Source organism: Lycium barbarum, chromosome 10 (assembly GCF_019175385.1).
Source record: "Lycium barbarum isolate Lr01 chromosome 10, ASM1917538v2, whole genome shotgun sequence".
Lineage (NCBI taxonomy): Eukaryota > Viridiplantae > Streptophyta > Magnoliopsida > Solanales > Solanaceae > Lycium > Lycium barbarum.
In genome coordinates this window covers 21,507,093-21,528,186 of record NC_083346.1, presented here as the reverse complement: position 1 = coordinate 21,528,186, position 21,094 = coordinate 21,507,093, and the positions used below count along the sequence as shown (strand labels likewise).

The 21,094-nt window shown below is 34.7% G+C and overlaps 2 protein-coding genes across 5 annotated transcripts; both read left to right on the top strand.

The window, feature by feature from the left end:
- Nucleotides 1–1,092: 1,092 nt before the first annotated feature.
- LOC132612830 (agamous-like MADS-box protein AGL61) lies at nt 1,093–1,533 on the top strand. The gene has a single exon (XM_060326914.1). It carries the CDS (start codon nt 1,093–1,095, stop codon nt 1,531–1,533), a length of 441 nt encoding a protein of 146 aa, XP_060182897.1.
- A 1,936-nt stretch (nt 1,534–3,469) lies between these two features.
- On the top strand, nt 3,470–12,278 carry LOC132614774 (probable 20S rRNA accumulation protein 4). 4 transcript variants are annotated; one of them, XM_060329300.1, is made up of 8 exons: nt 3,470–3,627; nt 5,223–5,323; nt 5,408–5,491; nt 5,597–5,689; nt 5,793–6,111; nt 7,465–7,693; nt 10,980–11,184; nt 11,940–12,278. In XM_060329300.1, the coding sequence occupies exons 2-8, from the start codon at nt 5,231–5,233 to the stop codon at nt 12,012–12,014; spliced, it is 1,098 nt and encodes a 365-aa protein (XP_060185283.1). In that variant the 5' UTR covers nt 3,470–3,627; nt 5,223–5,230; the 3' UTR covers nt 12,015–12,278. The 4 variants fall into 4 exon arrangements, with proteins under 4 accessions (XP_060185283.1, XP_060185285.1, XP_060185282.1 ...); XM_060329302.1 differs by having other exon boundaries at nt 10,980–11,239; XM_060329299.1 differs by having other exon boundaries at nt 5,597–5,694; nt 5,798–6,111.
- The last annotated feature ends 8,816 nt before the right edge of the window (nt 12,279–21,094 follow it).

Below are 21,094 nucleotides of genomic sequence, written 5' to 3'. Positions count from 1 at the left end.
GAAGGTTGAATAAATCCATCAAGTTACAGTTTTGAGTACTATAACTAAGTTTTGTGATTAATTTTAGTGATTTCACTATAGCCAATATTCAAGTTAATTATTAAATTTTCAATAGTAAAATCTAAGTTTCCCCCCTTCTTTAAGCACTTCACACTTATTTTAGTAAGCACATTAAAATGTCTTCTAGTTTAATTTAAATTTAAGATATTGTTAATGTTAATGGGCGTTAATTCTTTTTCCCTCATTGTTGTAATTCATTATAACATTTACTATTCAAATTTAAAGGTTCAATTATGCTACAAGCTAATTTCATTTGTTATCAATGTTCAAGCATTTAATTTTCATATAATGTTGTGAAGTTCAAAAAAAGAACTATGAATGTAACTTTGTATCTTTCTTAATTACATAAACTTATGTCTATTTGAATTTGATGAATTGTAGTAAACACGTTAATATATATACTTTTTGAAGTAAAATTTTAGATTTATTTCCTTTAGTGCAAGTGGAGAATCCGATATAGTTGTTATAAATTATTTGAGATACTTTGGTAAAATTTTCAATAAGCACATTAATATATTTTCCTTTTCAAGATAATTTTTTAGATTTACTTCTACTATTGCAATTGATATTTAGTAAATAATTGAAATGTCTTTGTATGTAACTAATGTTCCTTCAAATTATATTTATACTTGCTAACTAAAATCTGGTAAAATTAAGTAAGTATATTAATTTCTCACCTTTTTAACTTAAAATTTCAAATTTTAGTGACTTTATTGAGTGCATATCCTTTTAAGTATCAAAATCAATGTACTTTATAATTATATTTTTATTCATGATACTTTCCATATATCATTTGGCAAGAAATTCAATTAATTTCCATTGTGAAAAGATTATATATATATATAAAAATATCATGATATTCCATCTCTTACAAGAATCATTTCTTGAAATTAGTTGATCAATAAAGTTTATTTTATTCTAGCAATGGAGGGTAAGAAGACCGCTGGACGTCAAAAAATTCCCATGGTAAAAATAGAAAATGAAGACTTTCGATATGCCTCCTTTTCAAAACGTCGATCAACTTTATATAAAATGGCTAGTGAACTTGTTCAACAGTGCGACGTTGACATAGGTATAGTTCTTTTTTCTTCGAAGGATATGCCTCATTCATTTTTTCATCCAACTGTTGAAGCAGTTGCTCATCGTTTTTTGAATCCTAATAAGGAATTAAGTCAAACTACACAACTTGTTGGGACACATGTTCGAAACAAGGTGATTAAAATCAACAACTTACTTGAAGAGTTTGAAATTAGAGAAGAGTTTGCAAACAAACAAACGCTTCATCTTGACGAAGCGAGAAAGGCTAGGAAAATAGGTTGGTGGGAGCATATTGAAAAATTCAACGCAGATGACTTAATCAAGTTTGAAGCTTGGTTAAATGCTACTGATTTCAACATGAGATATCGTCTGAAACAATTGGAAAATAAAGTTGCATCTTCATCACAAACTTCTCTTGAGAATGCTAATGAGTAATGATGCATCTAATGCTTCATAAATAATTCATCTCTACATTAGACTTTGAAATTATATTATTGGTTGCGCTTTTATTTTTTCTTTTTTCTTCATTTTATAATGTTGTTTTTATGATGCTACTGTTTTACTAATGAGATACTATTTCTTTCTATTAATATATATTGTCTCCTATGTGTTTGATTACGAGTTCTGTTACGTACCTAAAATAAATAAATAATTTTTGTTGCGAACAATTAAATTTTACATATACCATTATAAATGTGTTAGTAGGGGTGACAAATGACAGCTTGACTGAATTAAAATACGCTGAATCAATATGCGTGTAATTTTCAACATTGCCTAAAATTTAATTGGGTTGAGATGATTTGAGTCCAAATGAGCTACATAACCTCCCAACTATCAAGTTTTCTTTACTACGTTTTTTTCTTTTAAATTGTTTAGTAAAAAAAAAACTTAGAAAATAATTCTTATTTATTGTGTAAAGAAATGGATCATGTGCCTAACTCAACCCCAAAAGCTACCTCATGAGGGGAGGATTACCCAAGTCCATATAAGGAGACCACCTATATCATTAACCACCGATGTGGTACTTTTTTCATTCTTCAACACCTTACCTCACGCCCAGGGCTGGACATCTGGTGCGTGAGCAATTTTAATTTGGGGGCCTACATCGGGTGAGATGGGTCCTCCTCTGATACCATATAAAGAAATGGATCATGAGCCTAATTCAACCCTAAAAGCTATGGGTGTGGGTTGGTAGGCGGGGGTGCGGAGGGTTTGGGGGTAAGGTGGGGGTGGGTGGTGGTGAGCGGGGTGGTTGGGGGTAAGGTAGGTGGGTGCTGGGGGTAGGGTGGGTTGGTGAATGGTATGGGGGTTGGGTGGTGGTAGTAGGTGAGTATAGGAGGGGGTAGAGGGATTGGGGTGGTGTTGGTGGTTGTGGTGACTGGTGAGTGGGGAGTTGGGGGGTGGCGGAGGGGGTTGGTATAGGGGGTAAGGTAGTAGAGGGTTTGGGTGGCTGTGTGGGAGTGGGGGTGGAGCCAATGATAAAAATTATCCATACGAAATACCTCTTAATGATATTAAGACTTTATTCAAGATCTTAATGATTAAGAACTATTTAGATCAAATAAGTACTTAGATCTTAATGTAAACAAATGCACTTAATCTGGTTCAAACCTTCGTTAGGTGCAAACAAATGAGGCCTTAGTACTCCTTCCGGTCGATTTTACTTGTCATGTTTTTTTTTTTTGCACAACCCTTAAGGAAAACATTAACTAAAGGGTAATTTGACTAAATTAACTTATTTATTAAATCCTCTCAATTTAATACTACTCTCTTTTTCACCAAATTAATATCTCTCCATATTTATGTGTAAGGGTAAAAGTGGAAATAAATAATTAATTGTACTTTAGTTTTTTAAAATGACAACTATTTTAAACTATTTATTTTTAATAAGGATGACAAGTAAAATGGACCGGAGAAAGTAATAATTAAAGGATTTAACAGTCGTTTATTCTTCAAATTTTTAGAGGCTATACCAACAAAATGACTCATATAGTTCAGAAAAGGGCCAAATATACCCCTATTCTATCGGAAAAGACTAATTATATTTTTGGTCCAAATATACCCCTACCGTTATACTTTAGGCACAAATATACCCCTATACCGCTAAAGTTGACCAAGGTAAACATCTAATCCTACGTGGCACTCACATTTAATGATGTGGATGCCACCTCAACACCCCTAACCCATTTTACCTAAACTCTATTTATTCTTCCACCACTAAAATTTTCTTCCCCTCCACCATTATTGCCAACGAAGGGTATTTGGCCCTTTTCTATAGTACAGGGGTATATTTGACCCTTTACCGCATATAATTCGATCATACAACGCCCCTGCAAAATTTAAGGGGCCAATATGACATTCATATAGTTGCAAGGGGCCTTTGAAGGCGTAAATATTTCTTTCTTTGAAAATCTAAAATTACAAACCGAATCTTGCCTCTACACTAACTTCCTGTTTTTAAGCAAGAAAAGCAATCTTCTTAAAGAATTATCAGAAGGGTCGTTGAGATTGAGGTTCTTTAATTGTTCAGTAAGTTAAAATTTAATTCCACCTATCAAGAACTGATTTTTTTGTGTGTATGTTCTGATTGTTACTCAAAAGCATATATATCTGGTTTGTTTCCTACTTTTGTGTTCAAATGTTTGTCTTTGCTGATTCCATTTTTGTTACTTTGATGCAAACATGAGGAAAAAAGAACACAACCCATGAATTGGTAGCATATATGTAATGATTTCTCATATAAAAGGAACAAAGAGATGTTTTGAGTATATTGGAGTTTGTTTTACTGTGGCTGTATTGTTGTACTAGTTGAATTTTTTTTAACTTATTAACGAATTAGCATAGGGTTGTTTAGTTGAGGTGTTCAGAAAGTGAAACTTTCTACCATTCAAGAACTTGTTTTTATGTGGGTAATTGCTATTTAGCTATTGTGTTACTGAAAAGCATATGTATCTGGTTTGTTTTTTATTTTTTGTATTCGAATGTTTGTCTTTGCTGCTTCCTTTTTTGTTATTTGATGCAAACATGAGGAAAAGGAAAACAACCCATGAATTGGTAGCATATCTATATTGATTTCTCATATAAAAGGGATAAAAAGATGTTTTGAGTATGTTGGAATTTGTTTTACTCTGGTTGTACTGTTGTACTACTTGAAAAATTTAAAGTTGAGGTACAACAACAACAACAACAACAACAACATACCAGTGAAATCCCACAATGTGAGGTCTGGGGAGGGTAAAGTGTACGCAGACCATACCCCTATCTCGGAAGACAGGGAGGCTGTTTCTGAAAGACCCTCGGCTCAAGAGAAATCACAACGAGAAAGGTGAGATAAGCACAAGCAGTTCAAAACAGAATGCAAATGAAACTAAAGAAAGCGAATAAGTCAAAATAAAGCAGTCTGAAAAAAGGGAACAGTAGCTACCACAGATAAATAAGATAATCGAAGTACAAGAAACCACATCTAGTAGCAAGAAACAAAGGGCAATAGACTATAGATCGAAACAACGACTACCTACTAGCCTTCTACCCTAATCTGAGTCTTTCAAAACCTCCTATCTAGGTACAGGGGTTCATATTGTCTTGTGAACCTTTTTTTTTGGTGTGGGAAGGGTGAGAGATTGTGACATAGCTATGGCTATAACAATTTTTATTTTACTAGCTCTATAAAAAGGATTCATTCTAGAAGTTTTGTGGTAAGGTTTGGCAACTAGTTTGTTTGAGCTTAAAGGTATATAAATCTGTCAATACAACAACAACAACATATACCCAGTATAGTCCCACAAGTGGGGTCTGGGTTGGGGAGGGTAGGATGTATGCAGACCTTAACCCTACCTTTGTGGAGTAGAGAGGCTGTTTTTGGTAGACCCCCGGCTCGAATAAATCCGCCAATGCAATTGAATAATGATTCTTCATTACCCTCTACAGTTTTAACTAAAATTTTCATAATATAGTTTGTCTCTGGTTTTAATTCCCTTTCATTCTGCAAGATTGCAGCTATTTAAGACCTGAACTTTGTTCATATGCTCGTGGTTTGGTGTATTATGATGCATGTGCTAAGAATTGCTTAGATTGGGGTCTCATTTGAACTGCATTTGTCACTAATTTTGTTTTGTTTGGATTAGAAAATAAGATGGGGGGAGTGTTTCTAGGCATGCCAGCAGCATGGGCAGGTCATATGCATGAAGCTGCCGACCACTATACAACAAAAATTGGTGGACTTCCTGTAAGAGAATCCTCGTGGATACGTATAGTTCTTTTTTCTAAGATTCTTTTTGGTATTATAATGCTATTCATATTTCTTGCACAGGATTGGCCTATTCCTCTTCCTTCAACAAGTGTTGATCTTTTAAAATGCAGTGCTTGTAAGAGCGATTTGTGCCTTCTTGCACAGGTTTGTACTCAAAACCATTTTGCTAACTTTGAATTACTCGATTACTTGGATTTTTAGAGCTCTAGATGTTTTGCTATATTTTTCTCTTTACATTTGTTTCCCTAGGTTTATGCCCCAATTTCAAAGAAAAGTTTGAACATCGAAGAGCGTGTAATCTATGTTTTTGGCTGTTTGATGCCAGAATGTGGCAGAACTACTGTAAGGTCTTTTCTTAATATTCAAACTTATTGTCTTTTTGTAATTGCTTGGAAACGTAGTAATCATTTGGATAACTTCTGTGGTCTATCTATTATATTTTTAGGACAGCTGGAGAGCTATTAGAATCCAAAAGGCTGTAAATACTGAAGGTTTAAAGAGTCAATCTTATAAGGCTGTCGCCTCACCTGCATCAGATTCAAAGAAAGAATGGAAGAAGGATATATGGTCATTGGACTCTTTGGAAGAGGATGATGATGACGATGACGATGACGATAACATAGACCTTGCTGAGTTGGGTAGAGCACTTTCCGAAGCTGCAAGCATGGCTTCTCACTCCAAGAAACAAAACCATGGTCGTGAATTAACTCCCAAAACTTCATCCCCTGTCTGTGCAGCCCGAGTAGTTGATAAGAGATTACCAGGTAATTTCTGTTCTGTTTTCCTCGTCATTACTTGAACTTCACAGAAACTTTCGCTAGAGCCCCTTTTAGATGGTTCTGTTTGGGTGATATATGTAAATTGTTCCCATTTAACTTTGCATGATATAAGATGAGAGCGAACTGTTTACTGGTACGATCAACTTTTTTTTCCTTATAAATTTAGTGCTACGAGAGAGAACATTAAATTGATAAATGCTATTTATAGATACAGAAATGGCATGTGTGATTGGTAAAACGAATATGTGATCTGTTGGTTGCCTTCCGTTTGTGGGAGGCATTTGGTGCTGATTCTTGATAGTTGAGCGATATGTAGATCAGTCAAAGGGTCAATGCATGAGTTTACTTATTGTAAAAAAAGTGAGAAAATGAAAAAAAAAAATCCCTTATATTTGGAGATTGGTTTAAAGATGATCGTTTAAATATATACCTGAGCAGTTTTAGTCCTTTATGTTTACTGAAATTGAGATTGACGAAATTGGCTGTGAAAGCATGTGAGTCGTTAAAAGAAAGAAAACCATCAGGACGCACGTGTCCAGATTCATTTCCCCAATTCGTATCTTAAAGAAAATCTTATTTGTACATAGACCAAAAGTGCTCAGTCTTTTTTTTTGAAAATGGTAACAGTTAATCTATATATCCACAGGTATACTACATCCAAATTTGTAGTCCCCCTTCAAAAAGTTACATCTTACAGCTTGTTCCTTACATGATCTTCCTCTTACAGTAATTCCAAAACATCAAAAATATCTTCTGTTTGTACTAAAACTACCTGTTTACACCAAAAGTAAAAAAGACTTAGACAATTCATCTTGAACTTCTGTAGACCACATTGTTTTCTCTCAAAACATCTCTGATTCCTTTCCTTTCCTTCCATACAGTCCACCATATGCATGATGGGACAATCCTCCATCTCTCCTCCTCCTTTGTTGCATTTCCATCCCTATTCCAACTGTTTAGAACTCCTTTAATGTTCCCAGGTTTCACCCACTTGATCTTCCTCAGGCTGACGAACATCTTCCATAGTTGTTCTGTCCATTTGCAGTGTAAAAAGTGCTCAGTCTTCGTGAACATAAAGGACTAAAACTGCTCAGAAGCATATTTAAAGGACTACTTTGAAACCAACCCCAAACATAAGGGACTAATTTTTTCATTTTCTCTAAAAGAAGTCATTGAGTTATGAGAAGTTGACAACCGTCAAAAAATTAGGTCTTCATAGGATTTTAGCAAGTGTTTAAAGTGATACATGAGATATGCAATTATCACCTGGGGTAGTCTTTGAATGATTATTTTAGCTTTCCGTGTTCTCTGAAAGAAACACTTTTTCTTTGGTCACAGTGATTCCTTGCTTCTATATATATGCTGAGGAAGAGAAATTTTCTAAGAAGGATACTTCTGTCTGTTCAAAACACATCCCATCACCAATCAAGGACCATGAAAATGATCCTGAGACTCGAGAAGAAACATGGGAGGTGGAAGATTATGAATACGACAAGGCATTGAATGCTGACAGGGTTTACCTTAAGTTCAAAAAGCGAGTAGATGCATATCCAGAACAATGTTTCAGGTAAAACTTTAGAAAGCTAGCTGTTGTTTACCACACATAAAATATACTACTGAATTTACTTTTAAGTATCGCCTTCTGGAACTTAATATTCCAGTTGGTGGAATAGATGACTTTGAGAAGCAAACTCTAGTTTTATATATCTTTCAGCCTTTTCTGCTGCTGTACAAGCTCTCTTGATTACCTTATTCATCTCCAACTGTAGCATATTGCTATTTGTACAGCTTAAATTGCGTGTTGAATTGCTTTCATGTTCTTCCTGCTGTGTCTACAGTACTGAAAATGTCAGTGTGGGCAACCACGATATTGACTTGTATTGTCCACCGTAGTTTATCCTGCCAACAGTTTCCTCTATTAATTAAGCATTGTTCCGGAAGTTGTTGCTGGAAACACAAGGAGGGGCGTGGGGTTGAATTTTGCAGTAATTAAAAATGAGTCGGCTAAGAGTTCGGCCAACTTGAACCTGCAGGTATTTCTTAAAAATTATATTAGATTAAGTAAGTTATCAAAGTAAAGCAAATGAAACTAAGTAAAATAAAAAAGCAGATGGACAAGTGATTTTTATACTGGTCCGCCCACCGGTGTGGAACCCACATCCCGCCCCCTCGAGTCACAAGGCGACATTATTGCTCCACAGAATTCAGTCGATTGCACCCTTATGGTTTTGCTTGGAGTATTAGTTCTTGAGTCGTAAGTTGCGTCAGGATCCTTGGTGGCATATCTGAATTTATAGATGCTTCTTAGAAGTACCCGTTGCGATCTTCCTTTAGTTCCCAACTCTTTGAATGCATTGGCTCCTGTTCATTAGTGAGAGTGTGTTGACTGGTTGGTTTCCAATGAAACACATTGAAGTCTTTTATGAGTGATTCAAGGGGGTTTCCTTCTAAAAAAGGTGATTTAAGGGAGTTTCAGCTCCTTTCTTGAAAGTCTAGTCTAAGTAACCTTATATTCCCTTACTGGACAGTCTTCATTGCTTCTTCCGATAGGCCCTCAATGATTCTCGTTTAGTCTGGGCTTGGGCCTTCGCCCTTCGGTCAACTGATCCCGTAAGTTTTCCTTGTCAATCTTCTGGGTTTCTTTCTAACTTCAGCTTGGCTGAACTTGTCCTGATGGGCTTCTCAAATTCTCGACTCAGCTTGAGATATGTCTTGTCGCTGTTGTTGATGAAGATAGATGATTTCATTGATGGCATCAACAAGATGCAAGTAATGCAAAAGAGTGAGAACAAAAGACAAAGCTAGCTCTTCAAACTAACAAAGATTAGGCCAAAGCTAAAGAGCTGACAAAGTCCAAAAAATTGATAGGGAAGAATAGGAGCTAAGTTTTGCCAACTATATAACCAGAAAACGTCTAGCCTTAGGTGTAAATGTAGGAGTTGATATCCCATCTAAACCTCTGCAATTCCTCTCTGTCCAAACACACCATAAAATGCAGGAAGGGATTATTTGCCGGACTTTACTAATTGATTTATCAACTTGTCAGAAAGATCAGCTTTCATAGGCATCCTTGATGTTCTGAGGCATGACCCAACTTAAACCAAAGATAGCAAAAAACATACACCAAACATCTGTTGCAATAGGGCAGTAAAGAAATAGGTGTCTATTGGATTCTGAAAGCTGCAAACACATATAACATCTGTTGGCAAGCTGAAAGCCTCTTCTGCTGAGATTATCCTGGGTTAGGCATGCTTCATTTGGGGCTATCCGACTGAAACAGGAAACCTTTGTAAGGAATTTAGTTTTCCATATATATGTCCATTTTCCAAGGTCATCTGTCAATAATTTTGTTAGAGGAGCAAAGGTGAGTGTAGCCTGCTTTCACAGTACAAAGGCCATCCTTGGAATTCCCCCATCTTATACTATCAACTACATTTTCCTTGACAGAGAAGCCGTCCAATTTGGCCAGAAGCTTCTGGGAATTCCCAATCTTGCATGCCCCTCCTAAAAAGCACGTGCCAACCGTTGTCTTGCTAGTTCTGGGAGATAGTTGATTTTGAGCTATCTGATAGAGGTTAGGTAAAGCCAACATGAGGATGGATCCTTCTAACCGTTTACCTTTCCAGAATTTTATGTGAATGCTATTGCCCAATTTGAAGTAAGAGTTGGGGAAAAATTCACTCCACAAGTTTCTTATGCTCACCCATGTACCAACATCATATGGACTTCTGGACATCTTAGTATACCAATGATTCTGGGAGCTATGCTTGGCCCTAACCACCTCTTTCCATAGTGGATTCTCCTCTTGACTGTATCTCCATAACCATTTCATCATATGTATTTATTGTGGAAGGAAAGGAGAGAGAGAGGGCCTCCTTGTATAAGCCCTTTTGAGGGGAGAAGAAGCACACTGGCCCTTTGTTGACAAGCACTGGGAATTTAACTGTTGTAATGTAGAATTATCCAATTTATCCACCTAACACAAAATCCCATCTTCATAAGCACAGAGAACATATGCCCAATTCACCTTATCAAAGGCCTTTTAGACATCCAGTTTACATAGAATACCAGGATTTCCACTCTTCAATTGCCAATTTAATACCTCATTAGCAATGAGGGCTGCATCAACAATTTTCTGCCTTTATATAAAGGCATTCTGATGCCCCGAGACTAGACCACCAACGTCGTCTTTGAGTCTTTCAGCAAGTAGTTTGGCAACTATCTTGTACTGACTACTGACTACCAATCAAGCTGATTAGCCTATAGTCCTTGAGTTCCATAGGACCTTTCTTTTTTAGGAACTAAGGGTATAAAAGAGGTCTTGTCGCTGTTATCCTTCCTCCCATTTAGTTTACTTGGTTTTGGGCTTGAACTATAAACCATCTGGCATTCGATAGTCTTGACCTTGCTTCCATCAAATGAGTTCTGCCATCAAGTACTTATATAGTTAGTCTGATCATTAATTGGTCTGTCATCATGAAAACACATCTTAATGTTGATAGTGGCCAGACATACTGTGAGATTAATTAGGATTATACACTGGAAACCACATCTTAGGTTTTATATTCAGTTTTCACCCACTGGGCTCAAGGTTCCTTTTATTTTTTGTCTACTTTATTGCTTTCTTAGTCGACTACTAACACTAACTGTCATTCTATGGAGACTCTCGTACATTATCCAAAGAGAACCTAAATAAAATAAAATAAAGTAAAGACAGAGTATCATATAGTTTTTAATGGATCCTCTTCGTTTCTATATATGCAGGGTTTCTTTTATTTTTGACCTCCTTACGTTAGTTAATCATTAACAGACTCTCTCCTTACTAAAGAATTTTTATGTTCTTTTACATGTAGATACTCATATGGGGGAAAGCCGCTTCTGGCTTCTGGAGATGCTGGTGATCCAGGGACGTGCAGGCTCTGTGGTGCAGCACGTCATTATGAAATGCAGCTGATGCCCCCATTATTATATTTTCTGCAGGAAGCAGTCAGCGAGAAAGAAAAACATGCTTTGGATAACTGGAATTGGATGACTTTAATAGTCTTTACTTGCTCGCAGGTCAGCCTTTAACTGGATGTATGGATGGTGGGGATGGAAAGATACGTTGGATTAGGTGTACTTTCCTAAGCCAAAGCCGTCATTTTTTTCTCTCTATAATTCCCTCTTTAGTTTTGGAAAAAAAAATCAATCATTACTATGTGGGAGTGCAAATAAAAATGAACTAGTTATTCATGTGGATTCTTGGCTGATGTATCATGAAAGGTGGAGGTGGATAGTGCATAGCTGAAACCCTGTATATGTATTAAAAACTCCACTAAATTAGTATAGAAACAGATTTTGAACCCAGTAAATCAAATGAGATGGGTTAAAACCGCGAGCTCAAACCTATGAAGTTCAAATTCTAGATCCGCTATTGATGGAAGGGAGACTTATCTAGCGAGTCTTTGTTGTTGCCTGTTGCATATTACATCAGAAGAGCCAAAAAAAAAAAAAAAAGGAAAAAGGAAGAAAAAACCTAAAGCAATAGAATTGAAAGGTTAGAAAGTAAGACGTTGAATTGAAGGAAAACTGTAATAGCTTATGACTTTTTACTTCAGTTTTTCACTTCTTGAATGTGTCTTCTTTGTGATTGGTTTGTGCTATTTGAATTAATCACTTTCCTCTTGTTTATTTTCTTTGTGAAACTGAAAGCTGATATTTGACTAAATTTTACTTGTAATCTATTTTCCTAGTTCTTGTTGCTTTCTTAGGCTTTGATTCTTGTTCTTGAAAATCCACTCTTTTCCAAACCTTTTAACCTCTTTCATTTTCAGAACTGTTCAAAGGATAACTCTAGCGACGAGGGCTGGATTGTGGCTGAGGAAGCTGTTGTCGTACAATATGAATAGCATCGATTAAATAACCTATGTTATTTCGTAAGATTTCGTGATCTTATGGTTTATTTTCGTCATTTTTTTTTAATTTTTTTTTTCTTTTGAAGTAGATTAGTAGCAGGGTTTGCAGTGAATTGAGTCAAGGGTAGCTTTCTTTTTGCTTACATTATTTTTCGAGTTTGTTATTGCTTAAATGCTTGGTATTAGTTAGTTATGTCATATAATTGAGATGTAAATTGTCAAATGTGCCCAATATATATTCGGTAGGCAATACAATTATATCTGCTGTTTTAAGCAATAGTCGATTCTTGGTAAATCCTTTATGATAAGTAACCATCTCCAGAATCATTAGTTCATGACATTCGTGTGTGGAACATCCTTTATCCAACTGCCAAAATAAGTTTTTAGGCAGGGTGTAGAGTTATGAACCCACTAATTTTGGCTCGGATTATGTGGTGTAAAATTTACTAAATAAGTACAAATAATTAGTATGGAATCCAGTAAATCAAATATGAAGTTCAAATTTTTGATCCGCCCTTTTATTGTAGGTGATTTTCGTAAAGTTTTATGCTGTGTGACATATGCCATGTCTTACTTGTGTTGTGTGAGAGTTTCTATTAATTGACAAGTATACAAAATGGTCCCACTCATTTTAACCTTTTCCTCTCTCTTCACCCACTACCGTTTTTCAATTACCCCTCCGTAATACCCCTCGCGCCATAACGTAATCCAACCCCACTTACTAATCTCTCTTTGACTAAGTTTGACAAAAATAGTGTTTATTTTTTAGTTTGTTTACCCAAGCTATTTAATTGTATTAATTTAAATAGCACAAGAAAGACACAGTGAAAAGACTAGTTAATGTCCTGAAATTAGTGTTTTCGTAATTAATTAATTAAGTCATTCACAAGAAGAAGATAATGATAAAAATAAGCATGTTGAGTTTTAACTTTTAAGTTACATTTGAGCAATAATAAACATCCATCAAAGTAATTTCCCTGTTATTTTACTAACACAGTGCACAAAAATATTATTATAGTAGGGATATATAAAGGAAATCGATAAACAGAACCAAATTGATAAACTGAGTTAATTGAAAAAATAATAATTTAATGGTTTAGAGGAAAAAAATTAATCGTAACTGATTTGACTCGATTTTAACTAAAAAAGCCAAATCAACCCAACATTATATATATTCAATTTCTTAAAATTATAATCTACTTTGTAAATACTTTTTCTTAGCTTTGTCATAGTTTTTGTTTCTTAACATTTAATACCATATTTGGCCTTGCAATTTTATCCCAATGTCCATATATATATATATATATATATATATTGAATCCATTACGCCTCTGATGTTTTTGTTGTCCTTGACAATAATTTATTCATTTTTAATCAAGTTTTTTATGGCGTCGTAATATTAGTTTTGTGTGTAATTGATTCACATGAACCGGAGTAGATATGATTGTACGAAATAGTATGACATTTGCATCATATTTCACAAAAAGCAAATTAATTTTGTTATAAAATGTTTCACATCGAACCAAGAAAAATAAAATAAAATAAAATTGAAAAGACCAATAAAAACTCGATTTTATAGATTTAATTTTATAGATATAAAAAAACCGACACAATTGATTTGATTTAATAAATAAAAAACCCGAATAACTCAGAAATATTTACACATACCAAGCATCAAACGAAGAATATAAATATATGCATGAATACAAAAAGAATTGGGTAAAAACAAAAATGACTAGAAAATTGATTTAGCCAATCAGACGACAAATGAGAGTGAAATAAATAGAGAAGAGGAGTGCTGAGTGAAAGCTGAGGTTGGAGAGAGAAATAACACTAATGATGAGAGAGGGTCATAGAAGTGGGACTCATACACTTTTTTCCAATAAAAAATTACCCTCACATGCCAAGTAAAAATTGTGCCTAACCCATCATAAATTTTTTCGTGATTTTCTATTAAATTGTTGACATCAACGATTATAGGCTATATATCTAGATAACCCCTTAAACTTGACATGTTTTGTAAGATAAAAACTCAAACTTCGTCAATGACCAGATAAATATTTGAACTTGACATAAATGTATCTAGTGAACACTTTAGTTTGACATGGCAAATGGTGTGTTTTCTACTTCCATGTGAGAGAGTGTGCTTCTATTCCATTTAAAAACCCAACAAAATAAACTTTTGTAGAAGAAAAGTAGAAAATATACTTGTTTATTGAATAATTTCTTTGATAATCCCAATTTTTCCTACTAGTTCTTTCTCTTCTATTCACTGTCATTTTTAATGAACCTCTCTTCTCTCGAGTCTGGCACCTAAATGACACGTTTTTTGATTAAAAATTTCAAAAGAGGTACAGGGTTACCCGATAAACCAAAACGGGTTTATCGTGTAGCCCTACACGATTTACTCAAAATTCTAAAGCTCCCGTCTGTTTTCGTCTTCAACGAAATTAAAATAAAATAAAATTATAGGGCAAATCGTGTACCCCTACACGATTTGCCTTGATAATATTTTTTTCTTTTTGTTAATTTCAGTCCTCTTAATCGTGTATGATATACGTTTTGGTTGAATGATGATAATTTGATGTATCCTATCTGAGGAGCATCATATCCTCCAGAGGGTAGCTTGCAGATTCTTGATTTTACAGGATTCAGAGAAACTTTCTCCCGTCTGGCAGCCAGCAGATTATTAGTATTTGCTAAGAGTAATCATACAAAAATTGTTTGCACACATATGTATATCTTCACTTGAAGAAAAGCTAAGGAAGAACTAAGAAGGCATGTGCAGAAGCTTATTCAGAACAATGCAAAGTAGACAGAACTTAAATAATAGATGCATTAACAGCTTTTTCTTTAATACAAATAACAAGTCATGTTTAAAACTAGAAAAAACGTATAAAGATCGTAGAAAACTTTAGAAGAGTTCAACAAGATGAACACACATCAATGGTAGCTGCCTTGTCTCGGATCCATGAAGTACAGTTAGTTCCACACCACTTCCTTCAGGTCCTCTGTATATCAACAAAAATAATAATGATAAATAAATATAGTGAAAAGAATTTATGCTGCAAACAGAAATCCTAGTGGAAACAGTCTACAAAGCCTGTTGATATTAGGATCTTAGAATCAGAAAATATTTTGAGATATTGACCTACATTTGCAAACCTATTAGCCACATGATTTGCCTATAGGCACGATTAAAAGGACAGAAATTAAAAAAAAAAGAAAAAGAAATTTAATAAGGCAAATCGTGTACCTACACGATTTACAAAAATTGATTTTGGCAAATCGTGTACTTATAATTTTTCTTTTTTAAATTTCGTTGAAGACGGAAACAGACGGGAGCCGTTAGAATTTTGGGTAAATCGTGTAGGGCTACACGATAAACCCGTTTTGGTTTATCATGTAACCCTAAACTCCTTTTGGAAATTTTGGTCCAAAAACGTGCCATTTAGGGACTCCCCTCACCTCGACCCTCAGCCCAACCCACCTCTCCTCCTTATTGTTTACTATAGATGCATATTACATACTTTCTTTGTCCCAATTCATATGATACACTTTTCTTTTTATAGTCTGTTCCAAAAAGAATGATATAAAACTAATTTAACTTAAACTTCCCCTTCTATCCGTAATGAAATAATTTATAACCACACAAATATCTATGACTTATTTTAGATCACAAGTTTTAAAAATCTTCCTTATTTCTTAAACTTCATGCCTAGTCAAACTATATCACAGAAATTGGGACGAAAGCAGTATCATTTTTTTTTTTGTGTTTTTTTCTCCAGGAATTTCTGAAAAAAGGAATCAAGGGGATTCGGTATGTTTTAGTTATAATCATCTGTTTGGAACTTTGGTAAAAAATAAAAAAAATTGTAACTTTCTCTCTTGGTCAAAATATTAAAGATAATTTTGTTAAATTAAATTTCACTTAATTTTGTTAAATTAAAATTCACTAACTTATGCATCAAAAAAAAATATTTTTCTTCAACTCTATACTCAATCAAATACTACTATATAAAAAGAAATAAATCTAGTGGACTTCTAATTTATACTGAATATTCTGTCGCTGTCACACCCTTCAAAATTAATCTTCATGTCTAAAAGAAACATAATGGGCATGTAGGAATAAATAGAATCCATGGAAATGCTAATGATGAAAGCTAAAAAGGGAAAGGGATGGCCGGTTTGTGCATGGAGAAATATTGGAGGGGACGATCTTGGGGTGGGAAGTTGGTTTGTATTTTTCAAATTATATTTATTCTAATTTTAGTTATATTTTTCAATTTTATAAAAATATTAAACGTGTCCATTTTCTCTTATACTATAAAAGGGAGTTAGAGCCTGTTTGGATGAGCTTATGCCTATAAGCTGCAAACAACTTATAAGCTAAAAAAATAAGTTGGGGTGGTCTAACTTATTTTTTTTAGCTTATAAGCTGCTTTAGATAAGTTAAGTCAAATGGGCCCAATTATTTTTTTGAGCTTATTTTAAGCACAAAATGACTTTAAGCTGGCCAGCTGTCGTACCCCATTTTAACCGGATTAATTTAGAGTACAACATATTGGTGATTCCTGTTGGTTTTATTTAAGGAGTCGCCACCTAATTGATTTTGAAGGTGAATTAGGGCACCTAATTTATTAACTAAGGTAAAGCTAGCTAAACCTCGTCAATAATCTGCTTAATCAGTGTGATTCTAGGTAAGGGTTCTATATTATCCTAAAGGGAAGGTGTTAGGCATCCTTTAGAATCCGTTAACTACGGTTATCCGGCCAAACTTAGGTTAATTAATTAAGGCTAAATATAAAAATAGCTTACAAGTATTGCTGAGATTTCAAAGAAAAATTATGTTAGTCAAGATTTATAGAAAATATAATAATTTGTACAAAAGAGGGTTTTAAACGCTGCTTTAAAATAAGACTTATAAATGTCGCTTAAACTTTAAATGAAAATATAGTAAATGCTATTCAAAGATGAGACTTGTAGGAAATATGATAATTTACCCATAAATAATAGCTTTTGAGAAAAGATTTAGCAATTTTGAATAAATTATGTTATATGAATGTAGCAATGTAGAAAAGCTAGACTTATTTTGTTTTTTTTTAAATAAAATGCAAAAAGATAATGAGTTTTCTTCCTTTAACTTTATTTAGTTATATTCGGCTAAAATACGTATAATTTGATAAATCTTGAAGAAATTATTTATAAAAAGTTCTTGAATTTATATTTGTGTATTAGTGGCGTTTTGAAATTTTAAGATGGTAATAATAAAATATGATTCCATTAACTCAAAATACATAGTTACGCTATTTGCGAATTAATAAATAAAATAAATGTTAGATGCTATAAATAGTTTTGACATAAAAGAAAAAAGAAGCTTATGGAATTAATTAGTCTTTCTCAAATTAACTACCCTTTAACCAAAACTAAATTCTATACTAATCTACTAAGGTTCATTTAGCTAAGGAAACAAACAAGTAAAATGTTATTTGCACAAATACAAATCAAGTGCATAAAAATGAAATAAGGGAGCAAATGATATCAAAATGGGCTCAGCCCATTTTCGGACTACTGATTGTGCTGCATGTGGGAGTGGGCTCAGCCCACGTTTTTTAATGCTGCGTTCAAGGGCTGCTGTTGGGCTGGACACGAGAGGAATCATGTTGGGCTTTTAGCCCAACGCCTAATGCGGAAAAAGAACGAGTCCCTAGGACTCGTGTGCAATGATCATGCATAAAACGAAAGAAAATGATTAGTATCCAATCGACAAATGAGGTTAAACATGAAAAAATTAAACTCAAAACAAATCAGTAGATTATGTATATTTAGGTATATCTTATGTGTACACATTCATAAGGGTGTATAGAAGGTTAATATTGGAAAGCTTTCGCCCCGTCTTCCCGATGTTGCACAAGTTCCAAAGGATTTCATGAATCCCAAGCATGGCTAACGCCGGGGAGGGTTCAAGCTTGATCCATAATGACTAGTCTACCTCCCTACTAACGCATATTGATTAAGATGTACTGGCCATTTACACACACATATACAACTCAATATTTGCTCGCATAGAACTCAGGCAACAATATATTTCACCATGTTCAACATAGATATAGCCCTTGACGAAACACACTTGTAATTTTGGGGGTAATTAGGGCATACACAGGATCAAGTAACAAGACAATATGCTGCAGTATACAATATAGCAGGCCTTGAACTGACTGCATTCATAGTATTTAGACATACACTGGACTCAACGAAGGCATACTTACAACATTTAAAATTCATGCATATTCTAACCAAACATATTGGCATATTCACGTAGACACGGGATCCAATCAGAGCACGCTGGCAGCATATGAAACAAGTACTGATCTAAGGCAGGCTATCGTTGTTCATATATGGTGTCTATAATCACTCTTATAAAGCTAAAATAAGGGAACTACACCGGACAAGCAATCACCATGATGAATTTGAACAAGGAAAACCATTGGAACTTCAACAACATCTTTATAAATAGCAGCTGACTGTTTGAATCATTCCAGCCAAAGAAAATGAAGGAGACGAAGGGTCACTCAAAGGAAAGTAAACAAATGGAGGGAAAATAAGGCAAACAATATCCCAGTTAAGGAAAAAAAAAAGTACACTGGTTTAAGTGACTGATATGTAATTTAACCAACATAGTAGACTTTTTACAAAAAACACAACAACTTTTCAGGAATTGAACAGGTTCCGTTTCAGTGAGAAATGGGACGTACCTCTTGGCTTGTCACGATCAAGCTTAAGGATTAGATTATTCAAAAGATGGACAATCTAACGGAAACTAAACATGAGGGTGAACATAAAATTGACTTTAGACCAACATTTCTCAATTTGAAACAGTCCATTGTAAGTTCTGTCTCGGGAGTAAAGAGCGGCGAACTGCTCACTTGATTATCATTTTTTGCTATACATATGCGACCAGTAGTGACATAGGGCTGAGGTTTAAGCCAAATAAAAAAAAAAGTACTCTTTTGGGTTAAACATAGAGGAAAGGTACTCTTTTCCTTGTTAGAATGAAAAAGAAATACATCTTTTTTTTTTATCTTATTTGACACTCATCAATCAAACTCACTTATATTTTTATAAAGAAAATCCAATTTCTAACATACATTCATGTTAAACTAAATCTCATTTGATAAAACACAAGGACGCACCCTTTGCTATCTTAACCCAAACATTCAAATCCTTAAACCACAACAGAGAAGCTGCAAGAGAGGCACAAAAAATAAAATTCCAAACACAACATATCCTCGGATTCATATGTTACCCATATTTGTTCCCTAATCTATTTACTTAAACCCCCATAGCAGCGAGAGAACTAGACAATATTGTTCACAGTAACTTACTTGAAAATAAATGGGTGTATGCTTCAGATTTCAACCAAGCAGCATAGATGATATACATTTCAACCAGATTTTAGCATTAATGAATAATGCACTTTGAAAACAAGGAAACCAACCCCAAACAAAGTTAGTTTACAGAATGACAAAATATATATTTCAAGATAGTCCTTTCCTTAACTAGACATTAGTTGATCCAAATGACTGCCTTAAACTAATCAAATCAACAATTTAGAAGCAATTAACATTCTCAGCACAGAGATAATTCTCAGAGGAGAACATGCTAATCCATTACTAGAATCCTTTAACAGAATGGTGAGGAAAGAAAGGGGAGTGCTACTGATATGCCAAAAGAGAGACTACTTCGACTGAAAGCTTTTAATTACTGGATAAGCATTTCTACCAGACTTTAAGAGATTTGAAACATCTTAAAACCAAACAAGACAAGACCTGTATCTGAGACTAAACCCCCTATTTCACGTATGCTCTTACAGGAAGCCCTTTAAAATTCAATAAACTGAAACCAGACAACATTCAGGTTGATTTATTCCCATAAAATTCTATACGTCAACTCCTAGCTTAACAGACATAAACAGAAGCAAACAACATACATTTAATGGAAACAAGCATACAGAATCACATACAGGGTCATACGGCATGTTGATTTTAACTTATTAAATTAACCAAACGTGTGACTAGATTCAGGTGATTTTTTAGCCAGACATATACTTAGTAAAATTCAAGACTAATAACCTTTGATCCATACCACATGGCAACTAAACTTAAAACAACAACCTAAAACCTACTTAACCATAAAACACGCCAATATAGCACATAACTAACTGCAAATAGCTAAGGAAACCGAAAAGATGTAAACGATAAAAAGGAGGGGAATTACCTTCTTCGGGTGCAGCGAAGTGAGGCCTCGAGTCTCCGACCTACCTCGAAACACCACGAAACCCGAAATTATATATGCGCGAATACAAACAAATACTCAAGGCAAAATCAGAAAATGACTTAGTGTATTTTAATCGACAACCCAAAATATATGATCACTGCAAACTGATATATATATTTTCGGGAGATTTTTTGCGGGCAACTAAAGCTTCTATTTTAGGGGGGGTTCAGCGGCAGAACGACCTTAGTTCTTGGGGAATTTCATCAATCCAAAAAACCTCTAGGTTCTGGATCAGAAAGTGAGTACTTATAGGGAAATTTTAGGGTTTTTCGATTGACAAGAGGAGAGAGAGGAGCGGGGGGGAACAAACGGAGGTGGAGGCGACAGAGGAAAGTGGAAGGGACAGAGGAGCGTGGGGGACAGGGCGTGGTGGAGAGGAGATGACGATGACGATGAAAGAGAGGAGAGAAGAGAGAGAGAACAGGGGTCGAGGGAGGCGCTGAGGAGAAGAGATGAAACCCTAGGGGTTTCATCTTTTGTTTAAAAGGAAATGGGCCAATCGGGTCAGGTCGGGTATTGGATGTGGTGGGCTGAAAATATATGGGCTGGGATATTTTTTTTTTTTGGGCTGGGGTGAATTAAAATGTGGGCTGATTTTATTAATTGATCCGAAAGTAATACGGGTTCTAAAGAGACCCGTTTTAAATTAATCATATACTGAGTGTGCTAAAATATCCCCTAATATAAAGTATGCGTTTATTAATATTTAGATGAAAATAAAATGACGTCGTAATAGC

Coding starts and splice junctions, on each gene's coding strand:
- LOC132614774 (XM_060329300.1), top strand. CDS start 5,231: ATGGGGGGAGTGTTTCTAGGCATGCCAGCAGCATGGGCAGGTCATATG. Junction 5,492..5,596: donor ATTTGTGCCTTCTTGCACAG/GTTTGTACTCAA, acceptor TTGTTTCCCTAG/GTTTATGCCCCAATTTCAAA. Junction 6,112..7,464: donor AGTTGATAAGAGATTACCAG/GTAATTTCTGTT, acceptor CTTTGGTCACAG/TGATTCCTTGCTTCTATATA.
- LOC132612830 (XM_060326914.1), top strand. CDS start 1,093: ATGGCTAGTGAACTTGTTCAACAGTGCGACGTTGACATAGGTATAGTT.